The following is a 25019-nucleotide window of genomic DNA, read 5'->3' on the forward strand; positions in this document are numbered from 1 at the left end:
AGCCCATAGGGCAAGCCATTCAGGCCTGGTGCGCCTTTTGACCTCATTTTTTTCAAGACCATTTGGACTTGGCATTGGGTAATCCAGTTTGCCCCAAAGGTTTGGTCTTCTTCATGCTTTTCATTCAGCAGATGAGTGAGGAGATGTTGATTATTTGCTTGTGGGTTGGTCATTTGAGTTTGCTCTATGTGGTGGATTCAGTCTTCTTGAAGTTTGTTTCCATTAAAAGCGTGGGCTGCTCCATTGGCTACTTTGTTGATTTCTGTCCAAAATTTCCTGTTGTTGTTATATTTACTGGCTTCTAATAATTGTTGCCAGATTTCAATTTGGTGTTTTGTCTTTGCAGTCCATACTTCTTTTTTGTATATTTGCCTTAGGTTATGGATTTCCTGCATGTCTTCACCCCTCTTTATGTCTTTCCCTTTGAGTTTTCTGATTTTCTGATTAAAAATCCTTTTTTTACTCCCTATTGCACCCAGGTGCGCTTGGTGTGCCTTACAGTGTTTTATTTTGTTAGTTTGATTATGTTGACCAAATTTGTTGGTTAGAATTGCGGTCATTTTTTCCCAGTTATACTGGTATGGTAATGGGTTTTTCCCGTTGTCTTCTGCCGACATGAATTTCACATGAGCCATGATTTCACCTATGTTCTTTCCATTCCAAGCTAGACGCTTAAGATTGTAAAGGGTCGGGGTTACGGTCAAGACTTTGCATGCTGGAGCCCTTGAGTGTTGTAACTTGAGCTCTATTGCTTGCAGACTGTGATCGCTCTCCAGTTTGTGGATTATTCTATAGGAAACTACTGTTTGGACTACCTCAAGGTCCACCATAGTGTAGTCCAGAATTGATTGAGCCTTTTTGACAATTCTGGTCGAGGATGCCGGCAGGTCCTGCGAGAATCTGCCATTCAGAGTAATCAGTCCAATTTCGGCTAACATTTGGCCGCATATCTGGCCATGCTAGTCTTTTTTGATAATTTGCTATTGTTGGAGGGATTGTTTTCCCATTCAGCTTAGATCGTTGGGTGTCATAGGCGAGATCCCTTTGAAGTAGGAACATGTTCAGATCGCCGGAAACCACCAGACCGGCCTGTGGATAAGTGGCTTGCAAGGATTTGAGAAGTGCTTTCAGGGTAAAAATGTTCTCTAGTTTGTTCTTTGAAGCCGGATGTATATAGATGTAGCGTATGACCAATGACCGACACTCTTGGGTATCCAGTTGTCCTGAACTGGAGTCAGGCGGGAGCATGATTTTAATACATTAGATCCATGTTTGACCTGAGTCAATTGGCTTAAATGCCCATGAGATGCTGGTGTTCAAATAGATCGATAGTCCTCCCGCTGCCCTGCCAGTTAGGCCTTTTTTAATGGCATGTTGTTAAATTTCTTTGAAGCCATTTATGTGGTGCGATGAAATCGACCATGTCTCTTGGAGTAGTCAAATTGTGTGAGGAATGCTATTAGTTCAAGGTCATCTGTTTTGCCACCCAGTCCATTTATATTCCAAGAGCATACCTTCCGGTTCGGTTTTCATGCTTCGTCCCTCGTCTTGTCTGCTGGGCTTGCCGATTATTATTATTATTATTATGTTTCTTATATAGCACCTGAATCAACCCCCGAAGGGGTATCTCCGCGCTTGCCTTGGGAACCCGTCCTGGCTTTTCCCTGTGAGATAGCCCCTACAGGGCATCCCCAAGGTGAAAGCCAGGCATCCCGCCGCAGGGGGCCGTTGTGGAGATTAAGCAAGCTTAATGCCCAGAGTTGCAGAGTGTGAACCCATGATTAGGTCAGGCACCGAAGCGAGAATTATCGAGTCCATGGACATTTGAGCTCAAGACCCTGCCGCGTCGGGAATTGAACCCTGGTCCCGGGTCTGACCTCTGCTTCAGGGTCTGCCTGCTCTAACCAGTGAGCCACACTTCTTCCACCGATGGAAGTAAGACTTTCCGCCCCTGGCTGGAGACTCCTGACCAGCCTTGATGGACGATCCGTAGGTTGGGCCATCCGAGCGGCCGACTGCACCCCGAAGTATTCTGCTATCGGACTGTGGGCTTGCCTCTGTCAGCGTGGATAACGGGGCCGGGTATCTTTCAATTTCTTTCAATATAAATATATATATATATATATATATATATATATATATATATATATAACATATATAAATGTATTATAAATCTTCAAATTACAATAGGGAACAAATTTTGAGTGGATAAAGAGATGACCTTAACAAGAACAGACCGCATAGATACAGATTGTCAGGAGTTCCATTTTGCAATAAAGATCAATCACAAATTATAGAAATTTTGTAGATTTTGGTGGATAGCGACAACTATTTACAGATACATGATGATTGCTATACGCCTATTTATAAATATCAGTAGGAATCAACTTTTTGGTATATATGAAAACAGGATATTTTTTATATGGATTTTCTATATGAATTTTCTATATGCATTTTTTATATGAATTTTTTATATGAAGTGGTTGATTTTTCTATTTGTATTTTATATGTATATATATATGCATTTATGGATATTTATATATTTATGTGTATATATTTATATGTGTATTGTATAGCTGTTTAGGTCTGAATCTTTATGCATTTAAGCATCAACTTTGATCTGTAACAAAAAATGTCATTACAAGAGAAAGTCTGTACAGGAATGTGATCATTGCACTAGCACTTTAATTTACTGTTTTTGCACTGGCACTTTAAGGTATGTCACATGGTATATGCATTTGAAAAAGACAAAGTATTTAAACCAACTGCAGAACCATGAGCGCTTCATGTGATCAAGTCCCCTGTGAGGGACGGAACGCGTCATGGCTGCTGCTGCGCTTCGTATGGAATACCAATAAATCGCAGCTGACTAGCCACCGTGGTCTGCGCTCTTTCTTTCTTAAAAAAGAAATTTGTGAAGAGTTTCCCGTTGTGTGTGTATATATATATATATATATATATATATATATATATATATATATATATATATATATATATATATATATATATAACCTACTGGCGGTCGCCAGTAGGTAGTTATAGTTAGGATTATTTTCCAAAGGGAATCCGCAACATTCTATTGGGAATAACTTTGGCGGCGGTTGAGGAATCTGCCTGTAATCCTTAAATTTGCCTCGCTGCGCTCCGCTCCTTCCCTGAAAGTTTGGGGGGATTCGTCAAGCGGGGGCCGAGTTAAAAGGGGGGTCCCAAAACGTGTTTTCCCCATGTTAATTTCGATAGGGCGGTTGGACTCACTTTTAGCCCGAATGGCTGAATGGATTTTCACCAAACTTGGCAAAATTGTAGGGACTGGTAGCCCGATGTGCCTTTGCTATGTCTCAAGATATGTGCTCCACTGGATTTTGAGTAATTTAGGTTAAAAAAAATATATATATCTATAAGCGTGCCCCGGTACGCGCACCGGGGCGCGTACCAGCGCGCTACGCGAGTTCGCGAGCGGAAAGCTGATTGGCTCTCGGGTGTCTGTCAACATTCCTAACAGTCTGGAGCGGCCGCCATCTTGTGTATCGGTAGGATCGAAACACAAGAGGTGGCAAAAACAAAGGAGGAAATGATTTCGATTTGCGCGGGGGGAGCGCCCGGTACATGCACCGGGGAGCCTTGAACGGGGGACATACAGATTCCAAGGACAGTGGCTATCTACCACTCCTTCTCCATGCACGGATGGTGATGTGGCAGGCGAGGAGGTGCGGAGTGGGTGTTTTCCAGCAGCAATACAGGACCCCTGACGAGGATTGCAATACGTGCAGTAATCAAGCAGCATACAAGCTCCAGAAGACACCGCGGCATCAGCCCAGCCCGCCAAAGAGGGCGTGTCATGTATTAAGACTGGACTCGTTCCTGACACCACATGTGTTTGTTCGTCATTTCCCTGAGGAAGAAGGCAGAGATCCTTCGAAACGCGTCGGAACACTTTTGACGAACCCTTGGCCTCTGAATCTTCGGAGGTTTTCATGGACCCTGTAGCTATGCAGCAGGCTGCTGCTGAATAAATACCTGTCTCCAGTTACCCCCGCGAGTGTGGTGTGTTTTCTTAAACACAGGAGCGTTCATATATATATATATATATATATATATATATATATATATATATATATATATATATATATATATATAACCTACTGGGGGTCGCCAGTAGGTAGTTATAGTTAGGATTATTTTCCAAAGGGAATCCGCAACATTCTATTGGGAATAACTTTGGCGGCGGTTGAGGAATCTGCCTGTAATCCTTAAATTTGCCTCGCTGCGCTCCGCTCCTTCCCTGAAAGTTTGGGGGGATTCGTCAAGCGGGGGCCGAGTTAAAAGGGGGGTCCCAAAACGTGTTTTCCCCATGTTAATTTCGATAGGGCGGTTGGACTCACTTTTAGCCCGAATGGCTGAATGGATTTTCACCAAACTTGGCAAAATTGTAGGGACTGGTAGCCCGATGTGCCTTTGCTATGTCTCAAGATATGTGCTCCACTGGATTTTGAGTAATTTAGGTTAAAAAAAATATATATATCTATAAGCGTGCCCCGGTACGCGCACCGGGGCGCGTACCAGCGCGCTACGCGAGTTCGCGAGCGGAAAGCTGATTGGCTCTCGGGTGTCTGTCAACATTCCTAACAGTCTGGAGCGGCCGCCATCTTGTGTATCGGTAGGATCGAAACACAAGAGGTGGCAAAAACAAAGGAGGAAATGATTTCGATTTGCGCGGGGGGAGCGCCCGGTACATGCACCGGGGAGCGTACCGGGGAGCGTACCATGGGGAAAAAAGAATGACAGATTTTTTTTAAAATGTAGCATTTTTTTATAAATTGGAGGTAGTTCTAAAAAGAACTGTTTTTTTATTCTTTTTGTTGTTTTATATTTTTTTATTGTTTTTTGGAACATTTTTTTACTTTTTTTGGCTTTTATGAACAATTTTATATTTTTTTTGTTATTTTTATGGGGACGAACAAAAAACAGGGAATTGTAAACGGCTCAACTGGAGCAAAAAAAATCAGGACAAAATTAAGGTTTTTTGGGGCACTTGTGGTTGTCACCAGCACGGTTGATGAGTTTAATGCTTTGCTCACCATAGGAAATTGTCCTTCCACAAAATTTGCAAACAATTTTGAAATCTCCAAACTGGGTTTGGATGTTTGGGACCATCTCCCTTGTCTCTGGACCCGATGGAGTGGGTTGCTTACTTTGGGAGGTGCTGGGAGAAGATTGGGGAGGGTTTCTGGTCATTTCTCTGACCTCTGCCGCAGCATAGTTGTTTGGGTGCCGGCGTTGCATGTGGCGAATCATGGTGTTGTTGCCAAAAGAATACTTTTTGGCAGGGTTCCCCCTGGAACGTACAGTGCCGCAGATCATACAAGTAACCTTTGGCGCATTAACTTTTTTGAGGCCCCTTGGGATTTCAAAAAACTCTCAGACTATGTGCTCCTTTGGCTTATAGGTGGTAGTATCTTCAGGCAGGTACCGCCTCTCCTCCTCCTCCTCCTCCTCCTCCTCCTCCTCCTCCTCCTCCTCTTCTTCTTCTTCTCCACCACTGTGGTGTTGTGGTGGTACTTGTGGTGGTGATGGTGGTGGTTGAGATGCTCCTGCTGCTGCTGCTACTGTAGCCATTTCTCAGTACAAATAGGTACAAATAGGTCTGCAAACAGGTCTTTCTCACTCAAAGTACAAAGTGAGAATGAGGAAAAAAGGCGGGGGCTTTCATTATTTGGAAAACAAAACTGTCCTGAACCAATAAAAAGTGTAATTTTCAGGTCACATGACCCAGGCTTTCATCATTTGGAAACCAAAACTGTCTTGAACCAATGAAAAGTGTTATTTTCAGGTCACATGACCCGACGCGCTTAAGCTATGCGCCCTGGGGCGCTTACGTAGCGCGATCGTATGCGCTCGAGTGCTTCCGGGTGCGCTTACGCTGTGTATATCACGCGGACGCAGCTACGCAATAAGTCACGATGATGTTTTCGTTCACGGAAATAGCGCAAACGGGACGCTCACCGGTACGCGCACCGGGGCACGCCGGAAGACTGCGCTTACCGGTGCGCTCACCGGTACGCGCACCGGGAGCGTTGCCGGGCAAAAAAATTTAAAAATTTCAAAAAAAACATCAACAATATATATAAAAAAATAGTATTACATAAATATACAATATAGGATTAATTATAAAAAATATTATATTTCATAGCTATAGAAATTTGCTATTAAAAAACCTTTGAAATTCACTGAAAAAAACATAGGTTTGAGGCCCTATATATAGTTAGGAATTAGCATTTAAAAAAACCTATGAAATTCACTGAAAAAACCATAGGTTTCACACCAGTTATAGTTAGGAATTCGCATTTAAAAAACCTATTAAATTCACTGAAAAAAACATAGGTTTCACACCAGTTATAGTTAGCTGGAAATTTTACTGACATAAAAGGAATTGAAATTCCCACGTTATAATTAGTTGGACTCACTATAACTTGCGCGCCTGCAATGCACTGCTGATGACGTCACATATTACATCACTCATGACATGGTCAGTGACATCACTCATGACATCACTGATGACAGCATCCAGTGAATGTGTGTCTTTCTATAAAATAAATATGTTTTATATATGTATATGTAAAGGTTGATGGAAGAATAAATGTTTTAATAAGTGTGTAAATGGATGTTTTAAAAAAAAAAAATGATTGGTTAACTGGCTTATTAATTGTATCTTAGTGAATACATATATTAGCAAGTTATTTTTAAATATTTAAATATATGTATCAGTGTTTCACTTTGTGTATAAGTGGCTGCATGGGTTGGTGAGTAGCTACATGTGTGTGTATATGGGTTATTAGATGTTTTATTTAGTATCAGTATGAGTGTCTGTATGGTTTGGTGGGGGTATTACTTAGCACATAGATGCATCAATGACAGCATATGTGCAGGACTGTATGTATGGATGAGTGTGTATATGTGTGTGTTAGTGAGTGAATGACTGTCTCACTAGTGTCTTTATCAGTAACGACATATGTTTTAATCTAGTTTATGTGAGTATTGATGTATATAAGTGAGTATATGTGAGAGTGAGAGATTGTAAGAGTTCCTGTTTAAATAAGTATGTGTTTCTATAAGTGATTGTTTAAGAGAGTAAGTATGTGTAAGTTTCCTTCGAAGTAAGGTGGTAGTGTGTGTATAGTTGTATATGCAAATAAATGGATGTTCAATAGTTTATTTGCATGTGTGAGTAACTTTTGGATGTCTGTCGGTGTGTGACAGGATGTATAGGTGTATCACTACATATGATGAGTGAGTATATGTATGAGTGACTATATAGAACTGTTGGTGAATGAGTGGATGTGTATATAGATGGTGGAATTACAGAATTGGTTGTTGTAACTGGTATGGGTATCTCCATTTTTTTGAAAATGTTAATTTCTATTTTTGAATATGTGTTTCAAGGGTTACATTACACTGAAAGGAGGTCTGTCACTCTGTCACAAGGATGGAGTCATCAGTGATGTCTTGAGTGATGTCACTGACCATGTCATGAGTGATGTAATATGTGACGTCATCAGCAGTGCATTGCTGGCGCGCAAGTTATAGTGAGTCCAACTAACTATAACTTGGTAATTTGAATGGCTTTATGTCAGTAAAATTTCCAGCTAACTATAACTGGTGTGAAACCTAAGGTTTTTTCAGTGAATTTAATAAGTTTTTTAAATGCTAATTCCTAACTATAACTGGTGTGAAACCTATGTTTTTTTCATTGAATATATATATATATATATATATAAAAAAATATATATATATATATACCTATATTTACCGATATGCTTGGTAAAGTCATGCATGTTAAAGACAAATGCGTAGTAAGGACTGAGTGGTAAAGGCTCTTTCCTGTCCCATGTCCCTCAAAGGCACAGCCCTGCAGACCAGCGCAGCCACGCTCTACAACTGCCTGCAGGGGGATATCTGTAACATATTAAAAGCATGCCCTGTGCCGCCTACATTGTGAAAGAAAGAGTGGATGCTTTAAAAAGACAGTCGTGTTTAATTAGTATTCTGCGTGCTGACACATTTGAGACTGCTTGTAGGGCAGCACATGATCCGTAATATGATGCACTGAGCAAGTCTGCATTCAGCACTCCCTAATAAATGTGCACAGCCAAGGTCTGCGCCATTGTGAATCCTTTACAAAATACAGTTGCTGTATAGCCCGCTTCCAATTAATGTGATGTATTTACAGTAATGCATTTTTAAAAGTGGTCACTCTGAAATCTGTTCTAGTGTTACATATACACACACACGACATCTTGCAACAAAAGGCTTCTGATTAGAAGATAATAAACTTTATGCACCAAAAAGCACCACATAAACCCATGGGGTTATTTATCAAAAAACGGCTCTCTATGATCAGTGCAAGTAATACAAACAAGATTATTTCAGTTACTGTTATATAATGTTGCATGTTCTGATCTCAGTTCTCTGTTTCCGAGATTGACGGAAAGTTACAGTTATTATTGGCGTGTCATTCCACTAATGTCAGTTTCTTCCTTTCACTGTGCCAAGCAGCCATATGGAAAAGGGATTTTACTTTCCTGCATATACACCCTTAATCATTCCACTACATCATACATTACTGTAAAACACTGGGTTATTAGTTGAGGGGGTTAAGTACTCACCTCAAGAAATAATCTCAATCCAGGTCAGGGTGAACCACTAAAGTTGCTAAATAAACCTGAGTTCAGCCCCTTGGTAGCTATGACACAGACCAGACAGGCTTAACTTAGAGGCAACGTGTACAGTATTAATGCAGTACTAAAACAGTAATAAAGTTAAAATGCAAAACAATAAAAATCCCATGCCTTTTTCAGCAATGCACCCAGGATATCGAACATCCCAGTATCCTTCAAGACTGCACCTATGCGGCAGCAATTTAGGAAAATGTTTAAGACAATATTTTAAAGAGCATTTCATCAAAATGAACTAACAGAACACTTCTGTGTCCAGAACCCAGCTACATCTCCTACAACTCCTATCAGTCGTTGACTGAAGGTTTGCCTTTGACCCTGTACAGTGCTCTGCTGCTTTTTTACCTGGTTTGAACTATACAAATACCACATATACATAAAATTAAGAATAACCTGAATCTAGAGAACCTGGATGCGTTTATCTCCCCTTACATGGAATGCTAAAGGCCCATGGCAAAAGTAATAAAAATTAGGTAGGAAAGAGAAAACCTTGTCTCAATGGACTGGGAGAAGAATACAGAAAAAAGACCAATAACACCTGTATTCTCTGAATGTATATTTCATGTAGCATTGGCCTGAATGTAGATTTGATGCTGTCTAAGAATTCTGAGCCGAACCCATCTGATTGGATGTTTGAACGATAACATCACTCCCACGGCTGCACAGAGAGAAAGCTCCGATGTATGAATTTACTTAAGTGTGATTTCCAATCTTGGCACCATTATTTTCCAAAAGCCCATCAAAACGGTATAGTGTTATACCTTTGAGAGGAGGTAAAGCTTACACAGTCAGCTTGAGGTGTATTTCTATTCAGTGTGCAAAAACTACAGTTGTACTTCGCATACAACTTTGTCCCCAAAACATGGTGGCCGGAAAGGGCAGAAATCCCGCCCCACACAACCGAGTCGGCACAGAATCTGGGGATCACGTTTGACAGCAATCTGTCTTTTAAGCAGCAGGCTCTGAAAGTCGCAGGAACGTGCTTTGCCATCATTAAAGGACTCAGGAAGTTTTTTGACCTACTTCCGTTGGAGGGCAGAAAAACGGTAACAGTTGCCTTGGTGACATCAAGGATAGACTATGGTAACAGTCTATATGCAGGGACCAACAAAACTATTACCCATAAACTTCAAATGGTGCAAAATGCAGCAGCTAGGCTAGTCCTTAAATGGCCGAAGAAATCATCAGCAACGTCGGCACTAAACACACTGCATTGGTTACCAATAACCAAGAGGGTCCTTTTCAAAATATTGATCATTACCTTCAGAGCCGTCCACGCTCTAGGCACAAAATACCTACAGCAGTGATTTGCCAGATACCACCCTACACGCACCCTCCGATCTTCTAATGCAAACTTACTGTTGGTTCCTACCTTCAGGCTTAGCACAAGAGGCGGCAAAACACTCCCAGTTCTTGGAGCAAAAGCCTGGAATACTCTCCCCCCTTTTCTACGTGCATTAGAAAAGGAAAAAGATTTCAGAAAGGGATTGAAAACCTGGGTCTTTAAGTTACAGGACACCTGCGCTAGAGCACTAGTGTAATAGTTGGATGAGCCATAACCTGCAACCAACCTATTTCCTATATCTCTGGATCAGTAAATGGCGCCTAGATGCTCCTTGGAGCGATAGCTGCGCGATATAAAAGACCATTTACATTACATTACATTACATAGAACATTCCTCCTCAGTCTGCGCCTAAATTGATGGTAATCATTAACACCTCTTATACTTCTAGCTAGAAGGTGAAATAGAAGAACTATTAATTGAAGACAGCATAAAATGACTTTAATAAAGTGTCTACAAATGTTTAATTGTTGCTTTCGAAAACCCGATGGGACCTGAATAGAGTGCTTCAGTTTAACTCACCCCTCCGAGATAAGGTTAATTAGTAAGCTGTGCTTTAGATGACGCCCTACACGTTGATTAAGCACGGGAAAACTTTAAAATATGCCCATAAAGTTTGTGAAATTTGGGAACTTTGTGTTCCTTGAAATTTTGTGAATTTTGCTGCCATGAGGTTTTGCATAATATTTTACTACAGGATACTGATTTGAGCAGAAAGGTTTTGCGGGAGAAATTTTCTCTTACACCTAGTTCACTTCTTAGTATCTCACGTGACTTTTGAATGTACAGTATGCTCTTGTATTACATTTCCATGTAAAATACAGTGAAGTGCATTTTGTGGAAATTTGCACAATATCAATTAATTTAAATGACGCTTCATGAAACAAAATTTCACCCATCCCTAATGTTGTTGCCATATCAAAGCCATCTTTAAGAGCATAGGAGATTGATTTAGTCCTTTGGGGACGTTGATTTATTTACAGAGTTCTCTCTTTACTATGATAATGACTGTTCTCGAAGGAGCTAGAAAATATCTGGCACTTTTGAATGTCTTGCAACATATGCGTTTCTTGAATTTGTCTTGATGAAGGCTCACGTCACAGATTTGCCTCGTAGAGCTTGACACGTATACACTTGATGTAGAATGATTGATTCATTCTTTTTTGAGTGCTCGATTATTTAATTAATATTTACAATACATAAACTCAATTTCACCAGTATCTTACATGCGAATGCTTGACCTCTGGCAAATGAATAACATATTGTGAATATTTGTCTTGTCATTTTCCACACCTCACTTGCTAAAGGAACCTTATTTCATAATTATTACTTAGGCTCCCTCAAAAACATGTATATTTATTGAATTTGGAGAAATGTCCACATTCAGAAATAACAACCCGACTGGAAAAATATGATTACAGAAGTTTCTTATAGATAAATTATTAGTAATGTTACCCACTCGCCTTTTCACCACTGCTTTTATTTTGTTATAATGCATAACCATGGATTCATTTAGCATTTTAATTGAAAGTGAAAACAATATATAATATGAAATACTTACAATAAATACCAATCTTAGCCAATTACTCAAATATTATCATCTGCCAAGGTAGGAACGTCTTGCTCTTATTAATGACAGTTTCAGAATCAAATAAACCAACTCGATTACACAAAATCCATAAATTAGAAGAGAAAGGTGAACTGTACAGTACCTATTCCGGACATGTTCAATGGTGTCATGTGTCAGCTTGCTGCAAATGTTCTGGCTGTGAGGGTTGCCTAGGAGACAAGGGAGTCATTGCAATGAATATGTAACCGCCATCTGGAATTTAGGCACCTTGGCGTTGCCTCATTTCAACATAAAAAGCAATTGGATCATTTTGTAGGCCTTGGTCAGAGGCATAAGATGAGCATTAATTTTGTCGGTAAGGGTGTCATTTCCTATTAAACTTTATAATGATAAAAGACAGTGTGAACTAAACATAATTAAAAGTTTGAACGTTGCTGTAATCCTGTCGAAAACCTTAAAGGACATTTTTTTTGTTGTTTTTTTTTAAAGCATATGCCTCCATTGTTTCTCACAATTCTTATCTACAGTATCACTCGTATTCTATTTCTCAGCCAAAGCCATTCACATAGCACTTGCAATGCACTGCTATCAAGCACGGTGTACAGATGTTGTATTCTCTAGAGCACATCTGAAGTGTTGCACATCCAGTAACATAAAAAGGTATTGTTCAGGTTTTGTATTGCTTCAAGTACTTAACAATAATCTCTTTAATAAGAGTCTGCTTTGTGGTCTCACTCCCTGCATCATGTGGTGTATAGTCATACACCGGGGACACATTTTGAACTCTGTTCCCCCTATACGTGCCTCAAAAGGGCAACCCATTTGAGATGAATAAGAAAGCAGCACAGCAGACCAAGGTGAAAGCTTGCCACACAGCAGGGAGGGTGGACGGTTGCATGGACTGGGACAAGGAAGTAGACCCCGAATAATAAGATTAGAGGTAAATAATAAAAGCATTATTTCCTCATCAATTCAGAGTGTCAGTCTTTACATTATGAGGATCGGTCAAAGTGGGTGCTATCAGAATTAATCGCCCACCAATGTAGTCAATAATAAAGGACAACTGGGGTCATTTAGGAAGTGGTGAAGTGGGAAAATCATCATACACTGACTGATTTGACAGCACAGAGTTTGAGCCAGTTGAGACATGAGTGTAATTCTTTGAACAAGTGGCCTGTCTAGCAGCTTGGTCACAGTCACCCTGCCATATGTAGAGCTGGAGGACCATCATTTGCCTTCCCTACACAGGACCTATATGCAAGGCCTAGCTGCCTTAGGGAGTTAAATCAAATAATGGCAGGAACAATACTCCCTACGTGTCCATGCCACAATTGATTACAAAAGAATCTCCCCTTGGCCCTTTCTATTGAAAAATAATCTAAAATACAGAGTGAGGCCCAAACAAGGTGGGACCTACTTGTTACTTCCCTCAGGGCACAGTGAAGTTGATGGGGCAGTTGCTCCTCTGTAGGATTAGCGATTCACATAAGGGAGGTTGAGATCTCTGCATAAGGCAGGCAGCCACTGACGGGAAATACTTCGGACTGTACTTCTGACTGAATTGCCCTGAAGAGCTGGCGGGCCACCCACCAATGGAGCATTAGGGCCAAATGTTCACACACCACAGAGGATGCGGAACTTGCAGACAGTGAACAAAGCCATATGAACTAGCTTCAAAGCAAGAGTTCAAGCACTAGAAGCCCAAAAGTCATAAAATGCAGGTGTGTCAGCAGGACCCCAAAAGATGGAAACCTCCACAAGATCTCACCCACACAATGAAACAAGAGAGCCAAGTAAGTCAAACAAAGCTACCTTACATGGAACCCAAAGCCACTGGTGCAGAGAAAGATAGGGGAAAAAATCACCCCAAGAATGCCTCCATGGAAATTATAATCATGTAGAAAGGCCAGGAAACAGCACGTCAAGGAGAGAGATATGCCAAGATAGTGACTGACAGGCACGCCATGCAACAAGTAATGTCCACACACACCAGAGCACAGACAAGGCAATCAAGTGCAGCACCTCTAGAAAAATGATTTGAGGGCACATAGATAACCTGACAGTGGCGTAGGAAGGGGGGTGCAGGCTGCCCCGGGTGTCATCACTGTGGGGGTGACAAAATGGCAAAAATATTTGTTTTTAAAACAAACAAAAAATTGGAGGGCTAACAACACTTTTTAAAAAACAATAATATTATTTAAAACGAGTTAAACCCCTTCACTGCGGCGGCTATTCCGCCGCAGTGCTAAGGGGTTGGGGCGGAGGAGCGGCGGGCGCATGCTGGTGACGGAACCGCTCCGTCACCAGCGTCGGTTGCGCTGTGCTTATGACAGAGCGGTTCCGTCATGGCCCCGCCCGCTCAATTGAACGGTCAGCGCAGGCGCGGAATTCGCGCCGCGCAGGAGCGTCGGGCGGGCCATGACGGAACCGCTCCGTCATCAGCACAGCGCCACCGCAGCTGATGACGGAGCGGTTCCGTCAGCAGCATACAAGGGGTTAATAACTTTGTCAGATAATTAATTAACCTTAACAAGTCAACATAATATGTATTGAAACTTTTTAGTTCAGTCAGCAAATGCAACGAAACGCGGTTGAACTTGACGCTGTGTACTGGAGAGCGTATGGAAGAGAAAACGGGTGTTTCTTTTCACTGAAGTCTGTCTCTGCAGTTTGTAATTGAGCGAGACGTAAACAACGGGTGACTCATCATCACTCAACCCGCAACCAATCCTATCCGCTGCCATGCCGGTCAGTCACCCAACGTCAATCTGTTGAGTTAGTTGTGCACTATTACTGAAGTTTAAGTGCTGTGCTAAATGTATTTTTGGTACATTTTTTAGTTCATTTATTCATTGTGATAATCCTTTTCTCTATGATATTGAGTTTGGTAAGTAACGTAAGTGTTATGATGCATGCTATTTGTTTGTATTTGTACGTTAAGCGGTGGTGACAAGAAATTTCTGCACCGGGTACCACCTGACCTTGCCACGCCACTGCAACCTGAAGCAAGGAATCAAACAGTCTGGCTAGGAAAAAAGAGCAGTTTCAGCCATTGCCCTGCCTCATAGCAATAACCTATGTCACAGTACATAACCAGACCTCGCACAGAAGAAGAGAAAGAGGAGAGTGACCCTAAAGCCCCTACAATAAAACATCCAACAATAGCCACAGCATGCACAGGGAAGAATGTGCTCCGGCCCCAAAAGAAGCAAAGGGAAAGTCTGCCACTAGAACAAACACTAAAATGGAGTTAACAGACTTTACATGAGTAGACTAGCTAGAGGGAACACCCGCAGTCGCAAACTACAAGACCCAATAGACAGCAAGAACCACAGAAATCCAGAGGAGCTACCATAAGCTCCTAAGTGAAGAATCCAACATTGGTCCAACAGACTAAGATAGCAGAGGAAGTCACCTCCTGCAGTAAAGGCTAAGCCAAGACCACAGATTATAAGAGGCAAGAAAACCACAAAATATGGCAATTCCACAGCCCCATCCTACTGCAGGAACAGTGGTGTGGTGTTAAGATTGGGCAAAAGATCCAGACATGTTGCAATCATAAAACAGAAATACACACCTAATCTCAAAGACCACAACAAAACAGGGTTTTGGCTATCATACAAATTTATAGCTGTACAATAGTTTACTCAGAAAAGGTGCTCTGGAATTGCTATTGGAAAAAAAACAGAACTTATATGAATAGTCAGATTTTTACACAATTGTAACATTTAAAATTATTTTCTGCAGAATTAAGAAATATAGGGACATCCACTCAGTTTAAAAAATCTAATTGCATGGTGATGGTAGCTTTCTGATAACATTAGAGTATAAGTATCTTGATAAAAATGTTCTTTGCCCTGCCTGGGTTAAAAGTACTTCAGCCACATATCTCACCTCCAATGGCTCAACACACATTATTGGCTGGATTTAACAACCTTGCTCTACAGAGGATAATACCTTGGTCAATAGGACCAGGGCCGGACTGCCCATAAGAGGCACGCCCGGTGCCCACTACAGCCATTCCGGCCCTGGGTCTGTTTTGGACCCTTGGGGGCCATTTTTGTTACCCGGTCCCGGTTTTGCAGGATATCTGCAATATTGTCCCCCTGTAACAGAATCAGCAGCGGTGGGACTGGAGTGGTGCTTCTAACTAGCACAACCTCCTCAGCTGGTTTTAGTTCCCAGTCCCTGAATGGCACCAGAAAATTTGGGATGTTGTCCACAACTTCCCACCAAACAGTTATTAGCCATCTGGGAGGGGGCTGCAATGGCTGAAATAACAAATAATAGCCTAAAACCTACCTCTTTTCACTTGGAAATGGCAACTGGCTTGAAAAGAGTAGCCCCTATTCATTTACTGGACACTCTTAGACTTTCTGGCTCCAGTTCCAGGACAGGTACAAATATTCAATGGGCCCTCACTGAGGGAGGAGACGTCATGTAAGTAGTGAAATAGTTTAGGGAGAGCAAAAGCCCCTTATCATAGAAGAAAAGGTTAGCCATTTTGGATTGAGAATGTTTTGTATAGTAATAAAAAGCAATAGTGCTGCAAGATGAGGTTGGCATAGGGCAAAAAAGTAGATGGAATTGGGTAGGAACAAAATCTCCGCTCACAAGCTAGATAAGACTGGGACCTTATTAAAACCTCTTGAGAATATTTCAGCCCCTAAATGGACTACATATGAATTAGACAGCTATGTTGGAAAAAAACTAAGATTCAAGGACTGCTGACTTCTGCTGAATCCCAGATCCTGGAACTGCTCAAAGGGTCAGTTGTCAAAAAGACCTGGAACAAGGAGAGGTAGCAAATCTATCCCAGAGGTGAAGCTATTTCTTCAGCTACAAATTCCAGCTTTTGTCCCATTCGCAGCTTTTGGCACCAAAGCCAATTGCTTCAGTGGGACCTCCACCATGACATATTGACTGTGAAGGACCACTGCTGGCTTCGGCCTTGGACCTTGTCCACTAAAGGCTTCCAAAATTTAAATGAAGTCAGAAGATAGAAAATTACTACTGCATGTTCTACTTGATCCAGTTCAATCAGAACTCCAGAAATGTGTTAATATAGGACTTGTTATGCAATCCTGGATCTATTTAGCAGGAGTTTCAGCTGGTTGCCAATAAACTGCTGTACAGTGATCCTTAAGGCACTCATTACTAGCAACCTGGATTCAGGGAATCCCCCATTTGTGGTCATGGTCGAATATTTGTTCTTACGCTTGAAATCAATCCACAATATGGCTCACAGCTTGGTCTGTAATCCTCAGTGCAGATCGCCATTACCCACAAACTTGCCATTGTTAAATTGTTGTCATGTCTATTGAACCCTTTATGCAACAGGGCCCTGATATTTGTGCAGTTGAGTATCCTTAGAAACAACAATTGTTACTTACCTGTAAACAGGTGGTTCTCCAGTATTGGTGTCTTTCATAGATTCACCTGCTTGAATATTCCCCGTCGCCGAAGTGGGAGCCTCACGGTAAATAAAATAGCAATAAAACCAAAGAAATATACTTGTGTAAACACAAAGCATAATGATACACAATAGAAATAGGTACAATAATCAGGTAATAATTTCCCCATAGGAACCATGGGGAGAAAGAAAAAACTTTGCAACATATCACTGTCATTAGATTTTCATAGCACAGAAGAGACAAAAGAGTCTAAGAGGAGAAGCGAGCCTCTGAGGGCAGGCGGGTGGGTCGCATGTGAATCTATGAAAGACAACCATTCCTGGAGAACCACCTGTTTACAGGTAAGTAACAATTGTTCTTCTCCAGTATTCAGGTGTCTTTCATAGATTCACATGCTTGAATAGAATAGTGAGCAGTAACAGCTATTAGCAAGAGCAACATTAGCAATGCATAGGCATAAACATGCACTAATAGCATAGCGTAGCTAGTGGGAATGATAATGATAAGAACAATCACAACAGTATCATAGCAGAAACCACATAGGAGGAGGGTAGGAAGCAGAGGCTCACCTTAATTAAAAAGATTACGAAGCACTGCTTTTCCCACTGCTGTATCGGCTTCGTTGATAGCTTCAAGGCAATACTGTTTCGTGAACGTGTGCCTGCTGGACCACGTAGCTGCTCTGCAAATTTGATGAATCGGTACACCAGTAAACAGGGCGGTAGAGGATGACATCGCCGTGGTGGAATGAGCTCTCACTGTAGACTGTAGAGGCTTGCCAGCCTGCTGATGACAGAAGGAGACTGCTGAAGAAATCCAACGTGCAATAGTTGACTTGGTGACAGGGCGCCCCTTGCACATGCGTCCGTAGGCTACAAACAACGGGTCAGACTTGCGAAAAGATGCTGTCCTATAGATGTAAAACTTAAGGCATCTCTTAACGTCTAGAGAGTGTAGACGTTGCTCTGCTGGATATTGAGGAGTGGGAAAGAAAGTCTTTTATAAAGCAGGCTAGTTGAGGTGAAAGTCAGTGGGCACCTTAGGCATGTAAGCCGGGTTGGTGCAAAGTAACACAGAGTCCGATTTAAACTGTAGAAAAGGAGGCTTAATGGTAAAAGTGTGTACATCACTCACGCGCTGTGACAAGGTCAAAGCAAGGAGCAAAGCCACCTTCCAAGTGAGGAATTTCAAATCCGCCTTATGGATAGGCTCAAATGGCGCTTTCATTAGTTGTGCCAAAACAACGTTGAGATGCCAGTCTGGAGGAGGATGCCTAATGGGCGGGAACTTCCTGAACAGTCCTTTGAAGAACTGTCGCATAATCCTGGAAGAGTAGAGAGAGGAGGAGCCATCCTGCCATAAACGAGAAATCGCAGCCAAGAAAACTCTGAAGGTGGAATGGGAGAGTCCAGACTGTGCGAGTTCTAGGAAGAACAGAAGAAGCTGAGGAGTAGAATGCACAGGATGAATCTTGGCAGCCAAGCACCAGTGACAGAACCTCTTCCATTTGAGTTTATAAGTCTTTATTGTAGATGGAGCTCTAGCATTGGCAAGAATGTCTCTGCATGCTGGCGGAATGTTTAAATGGGCAAATTCAAGGTGCTCAGGTTCCATGCGGATAATCTGAGAGAGGAGGGGTCCGGATGGCATATCAGACCTTCGTCCATTGTGAGGAGGTCAGCTCGAGGATGAAGGAGAATGGGGTCGCACTGCAACAGAAGCAGCAGTTAAGAAGACCATGCTTGTCGAGGCCATCTGGGAGCAATCAGGAGAATGTGGCACGGCTGTGTCCTCATCTTCCACAATACTCGAGGGACCAGAGGAATCAGCGGAAAGGCGTAGGCAAATAGATCGCACCAATCCATCGAAAGGTCATTCCCGGACAATTCTGGATGAGGAAGCCAATTTGCAAATCAATCAATCAATCAATGCATTTATAAAGCGTACTACATACCCGTGAGGGTCTTAAGGCGCAGGAGGGAGCTGCTACTGGTCAAAGAGCCAGGTCTTGAGGAGTCTTCTGAAGGCCAGCCGGTCCTGGGTCTGTCATAGGTTGGTAGGGAGGGTGTTCCATGTCTTGACGGTGAGGTAGGAGAAGGATCTGCCACCGGGGGTGGTTTTCCTGATACGGGGAACTGTGGCGAGGGTGAGGTTGGCAGAGCGGAGGCAGCAGGTGGGGGGTGTAGAAGCGGAGTCGGTCATTGAGGTATGCTGGTCCGGCGTTGTGAAGGGTTTTGTGTGTGTGGATGAGGAGTTTGAAGGTGATCTTCTTGTTGAGTGGGAGCCAGTGCAGGCCTCTCAGGTGGGGTGTGATGTGGCTGCGTCGGGGAATGCTGAGGATCAGTTGTGCCGAGGTGTTCTGGATTCATTGTAGTCGTCTCAGGAGCTTGGTTGTTGTTCCTGAGTAGAGGGTGTTCCCGTAGTCGAGTCTGCTGGTGACGAAGGCCTGGGTGATGTTTTTTCTCGTGTCAGAGGGGATCCATTTGAAGATCCTGCGGAGCATTTGGAGGGTGTCGAAGCAGGACGCAGAGACGGCGTTGACTTGCTTTGTCATGGAGAGGGCAGAGTCGAGGATGACCCCCCAGGTTGCTTGCATGGTCGGTGGGTTCTGGGGCTGTGCATAGCGATGTGGGCCACCAGGAGTCATCCCAGGCTGATGGGGTGGGCCCGAGGATGAAAACCTCCGCCTTGTCTGAGTTTAGCTTCAGCCTGCTGTCCTTCATCCATTCGGTGATGGCCTTCATTCCTCTGTGGAGGTTGGCTTTGGCGAGGGGTATGATCAGCTGGGTGTCGTCGGCGTAGGAGATGATGTTGAGGTTATGTTGTCGTGCGATGTGGGTGAGGGGTGCCAAGTAGATATTGAACAGCGTTGGGCTGAGGAAGGATCCCTGTGGGACGCCGCAGATGATCTCGTGGTTTTAGAGCAGAAGGGTGGGAGGCAGATGCTCTGGGTTCTGCCGGAGAGGAAGGATGTGGTCCAGGCCATGGTCTTTCATTGGATTCTGGCGTCATGGAGGCGTGCTGATAGGTTGCGGTGGCAGACTGTGTTGAAGGCTGCTGATAGGTCCAGGAGGAGGAGGGCGGCTGTTTCTCCTTTGTCCATCAGGATCCTGATGTCGTCGAGGGCGGTCTTGGTGCTGTGGTTGCTGCGGAAGCCAGATTGGGAGGGGTCCAGGATGTTGTTGTCTTCGAGGTAGCGGGTTAGCTGTTTGTTGACAATCTTCTCCGTGACTTTCGACGGGAACGGAAGCAGGGAGATGGGCCGGAAGTTCTTGAGGTCCTTCGGGTCCGCCTTGGGTTTCTTTAGTAGGGCGTTGATCTCGGTGTGCTTCCAGCTTTCCGGGAGGTTGCTGTCTCAAAGGAGATGATTGTTTTCCGGAGGTGGGGCGCGATGGCTGAGCTGGCTTTGTTGAACCGACTGGTATTTCTTTACCTTTAGTGCCACTGAAGGTAGTGGCACCAAAGGTAAAGATGCGAAGGCAGAAGGCACCACCGTCATCGAGGTCGTGGTCAAAGTCGTCGAGGACGAGAGAACAGGCGTTGACGGAGCCACTGAGCCACCGACGATGGAGCCACCGTCGACGAGGCCAACGTCGACGAGGCCAACGTCGACGAGGCTGATGCTGATGAAGCCGTTGTCGAAGAAACATTCGTCGACGGAGCAGTCGACGACGAGGAGATCTTCTTCACAATCTTCATCGACGTGGAACCCGTTGATGTCGAGAGGCTCTTCTTCGACAACGAAGAAATGGGTATCGTCGCCAAGACGGTCTTGAAGCTTAGGCAAACCTTCGTCGACGTTGACGCTGTCGACGGAGCCACAGTCGACGAACCAGAAGCCGATGTCGTCGTTACTGTAGTCGTCGACGAACCGGAGACGGCAGATCTCGTTGTCGTATTTTACACGTTTTGAGATGGAAACATGTGTAGAAGAAGCCGTAGACACCTGAGAGCCAGATCTCGGGTGCGTCGGGTAGCAGGAGGAGGTGGGGACACAACAGGAGCCTTCAACTTTGAGAAATTCTTCTTCTTCAAGAAGGGAGAAGGTAAATCCTGTACACTGCTATGTTTTGAGGCAGCTTTTGACGTACCTGACACCAGGCTTTCGGCGTCCGACAGAGCTGAATCCTTGTCCTTCAGCCTTTGTAACCAGAGGAGGAGGCGACCTTCTCTATCCTTCAAGGTTTTTGTTGAGAAAGTCCTGCAGATCTTAAATTTTCCTACCCCATGGTCAGGGTATAAGCAGTAAAAACATTTCTTGTGGGGGTCTTCAGAGTAAAGTTTCAACTTCCCACGAGAAGAACAAGGTCTAAATAAATACTTTGTACTTGAAGACATGGCAAAAGTACTGGAAAACCAGAGAAGTCGAAAGAACTGAGCAGAGCTCAGGGAGACTCCCTTCACACAACGTGCGGTAGAAAATCTGAGGGCCTGAGCCTCTGAGGAGAAGGTTCTGTTGATGGGCTTGCGCCTGATTGGCTGTAGTTTGGTCTACATAATGACAGTGATATGTTGCAAAGTTTTCTCTTTCTCCCCATGGTTCCTATGGGGAAATTATTACCTGATTATTGTACCTATTTCTATTGTGTATTATTATACTTTATGTGTTTACACAAGTATATTTCTTGGGTTTTATTGCTATTTTATTTACCGTGAGGCTCCCACTTCGGCGACGGGGAATAGTCAAGCATGTGAATTTATGAAAGACACCCTAATACTGGAGAAGACCATCTAGTCCTATCAGATCAGCCAATCAGGCCCTCATTTACATGTGGTGCATTCATCGGGTCAGAATGGACGGTCACTCTCTTACTTACCTCGCTGTCTTTCACTGGATCACCTTTTAAACAAATATGCATCTAACATCGCCCCTCCTGTTCCTTCAGTATGCTTCTTAAACCCTGGCTCTTCATTTTTGCGCAGTACATTTTTCTATTCCCCTCATGTAATTTTTCCCTCTGAACTTGACTGAATGTGCCAGGATATCCATTTAGGGATGAATTGGTGCTACACAAATCAAATTAACATAACATACCTGTTAAAGACAGTCAGTAAGTGCCCATAGCCAAGGTCATTTTAGCAATCAATGCCGAAAAGGCACTTAACCACCTTTCCTACATTAAGTGATTTATAAAGTTGGACGTAGCCCATTTAAGCAAGAATACATTGGGGCTAGTGTTAAAAATTCTACAGCATAAATCTTAATCAATTGCAATAAATCAGTTAAATTTATGTTTTCAAAAGAAACAAGAAGCATCCCCCGTCTCCTCTCCTCTCCTATTTGCACTCCACTCTCAACAGAACCATTGGTTCAGCTGACTGAATAGGTTTCTAAGGTAAAGGAGATGCTATTTGAGGGACCTCAAGCATAAATAAAATTAATCCCTGCAGATGATAGCTTATTATTTTTGGTGGACCCCATGGACTGTACAATAGCTGCTCTTGTATTGTTACAACAATTTGGGACTGTCTGGGGATTTCAAATTAATATTGACAAACCTGAGATATTGTAAATTAAAGTAGATAGACAAGTTAGAACATAAACTGAAAATATATTCCCACTCAAATGGGCTAAAAAGGCCATTACATTTTGGGGTGGAGCTTCAGCAGCATTCCAGTAACTATAGAAAATTAACTATATACCTCTCTTCAAAGAGATAAATAGTTACTTGACTAGATAGTGCCCAATTTTATTTATTTTGGATGGGAAGGATGAGTGAACTTTCTTTCACGACATATGCCAGGTTCAATCTGCATGTGATACCTTTAACTAGCAAAAGAGTAACTCTAGAACAGCTAAAAGTACATAAATGTAAATGTAAATGTACAGGAATTTATATAGTGCAAAATCACCGAGCGGTTTCTAAGCGCTTGCTTAGGGAACCCGTCCTGGTATTCCCCTGTGAGATAACCCCGGCAGGGTATCCGCAAGGTGAAAGCCAGGCATCCCGCCGCGAGGGGCCGTTGTGGAGATTAAGCAAGCTATTGCCCAGAGTCGCAGAGTGTGAACCCGTGAATCGAGTAGGCACCGGAGCGTGAATTGTCGAGTCCATGGACAGTTTTAGGACTCAAGACCCCGCCGAGCCGGGAATTGAACCCTGGTCCCAGGCTGACCTCTGCTTCCTGGTCTGCCACCTCTAACCAGTGAGCCACACTTCTCGACTGGCGGAACAACTGCGCATACCCTTTGAATGCTCACTTAGGTATCAATCAGGAGTTTGTTAAAGCGCAACTACTCACCCGTAAGGGTCTCAAGGCGCTAGGGGCAGAGGGGGTGCAGGTTCCATTCCATCAAGGAGGGGGTCTGTCGAAGAGCCAGGTTTTGAGGTTTCTTGTGAAGATGGGGAGCGATGCTGTCTGTCTGAGGTGGAGCGTTCCGTGCTTTGGCCGTGAGGAAGGAGAAGGAGCGGCCTCCCGATCTGGTCTTTCTTGTGCGGGGGACCTCGGCGTAGGAGAGCTGGGCTGATCGTAGGGTCCTTTGGGGTGCGTGGAATTTGAGCCGGCTGTTCAGGTATGCTGGTCCGGTGCCGTGGAGGGCCTTGTGTGCGTGGGTGAGCATCTTAAAGGTGATTCTCGCCTCGACGGGGAGCCAGTGGAGTGTGCGCAGGTGTTGGGAGATGTGGCAGTGTTTTGGCAGGTTGAGGACCAGTCTTGCGGCGGCGTTCTGGATGTTCTGTAGCTTGCAGATGAGGTTTATGTTTATTCCGGCGTAGAGTGCGTTGCCGTAGTCGAGTCTGCTGGTGACCAGGGCGTGAGTGACTGTCTTTCGGTGTTCGAGGGGGATCCATTTGAAGCTCTTACGAAGGAGGCAGAGAGTGTGGAAGCAGGAAGATGAGACAGGGTTGATCTGGCGGTCCATTTTGAGCTCAGAGTCCAGGATGATTCCGAGGTTGCGTGCGTGGTCTGTGGGGGTTGGCGGGTTTCCGAGGGCGGTGGGCCACCAGGTGTCGCTCCAGGTGTCGGGGTTTGGGCCCATGATGAGTAATTCTGTTTTGTTGGTGTTTAGTTGTAGGCAGCTGTTTTTCATCCATTTGGCGACGGCTTCCATGTCTTCTCGAAAGTTGCGTCTGGCGGTATTGGGCTCGTTGGATAGGGAGAGGAGGAGCTGGGTGTCGTCTGCGTATGACACGATGTTAAGTCCGAAGGATCTGAAGATGGGGGCAAGTGGAGCCATGTAGACGTTGAAGAGCGTCGGGCTGAGGGAGGAGCCCTGGGGGACTCCGCAGGTGGTAGGTGTGGGGTCTGAGAGGAAAGGGGGAGTCTGACCCGTTGCGTCCTGCCGGAGAGGAAGGAGCAGATCCAGTCGAGGGCCTTGTCCTGGATTCCTGCGTCGTAGAGTCTGCGTATTAGGGTGCGGTGGGAGACTGTGTCGAACGCCGCTGATAGGTCTAGGAGGATGAGGGCTACTGTTTCTCCTTTGTCCAGTAGGGTGCGGATGTCGTCTGTTGCGGCGAGGAGGGCGGTTTCCGTACTGTGGTTTTTTCTGAATCCGGATTGGAAGGAGTCGAGGATGTTGTGTTCTTCAATGAATGTAGCGAGTTGGCTGTTGATGGCTTTCTCGATGACTTTCGCTGGGAAAGGGAGCAGGGAGATGGGTCTGTAGTTTTTGAGGTCGGTGGGGTCCACTGAGGGTTTCTTCAGGAGGGGGTTGACCTCGGCGTGTTTCCAGTCGTCGGGGAACGAGGCGGTCGCCAGGGAGCGGTTGATGATGTGGCAGAGCATGGGTGCGATGGTGTCAGTGGCTCTGTTGAAGATGTGGTGGGGGCAGGGGTCCGTAGCCCCTGTGTGGATTGACTTCATTGTCTTTAGTGTGTCTTTGGTGGTGAGGGCTGTCCTCCAGTCATCAATCGCTGGTTTCCGGGTGTCGGGGGTGGTTGGTGAGGGTTCAGTGTGTTGGATGTCTTCATCGAAGTTGTCGTAGATGCTCTTGATTTTGTGGTGGAAAAAGGTGCTCAGTTTG

General features: G+C 44.0%; 1 protein-coding gene across 1 annotated transcript in view; it reads right to left on the reverse strand.

The window, feature by feature from the left end:
- The window catches only part of LOC147723041 (molybdenum cofactor sulfurase-like), a 1924377-nt gene that overhangs the window by 1605263 nt on the left and 294095 nt on the right, over positions 1-25019 (reverse strand). Inside the window, exon 3 of the mRNA XM_086965414.1 lies at positions 11788-11854. Coding sequence (XP_086821540.1) covers positions 11788-11854 — 67 coding nt within the window. The remainder of the gene's footprint in view (positions 1-11787; positions 11855-25019) is intronic.

Source organism: Lissotriton vulgaris, chromosome 4_1 (genome assembly GCF_964263255.1).
Source record: "Lissotriton vulgaris chromosome 4_1, aLisVul1.2, whole genome shotgun sequence".
NCBI lineage: Eukaryota > Metazoa > Chordata > Amphibia > Caudata > Salamandridae > Lissotriton > Lissotriton vulgaris.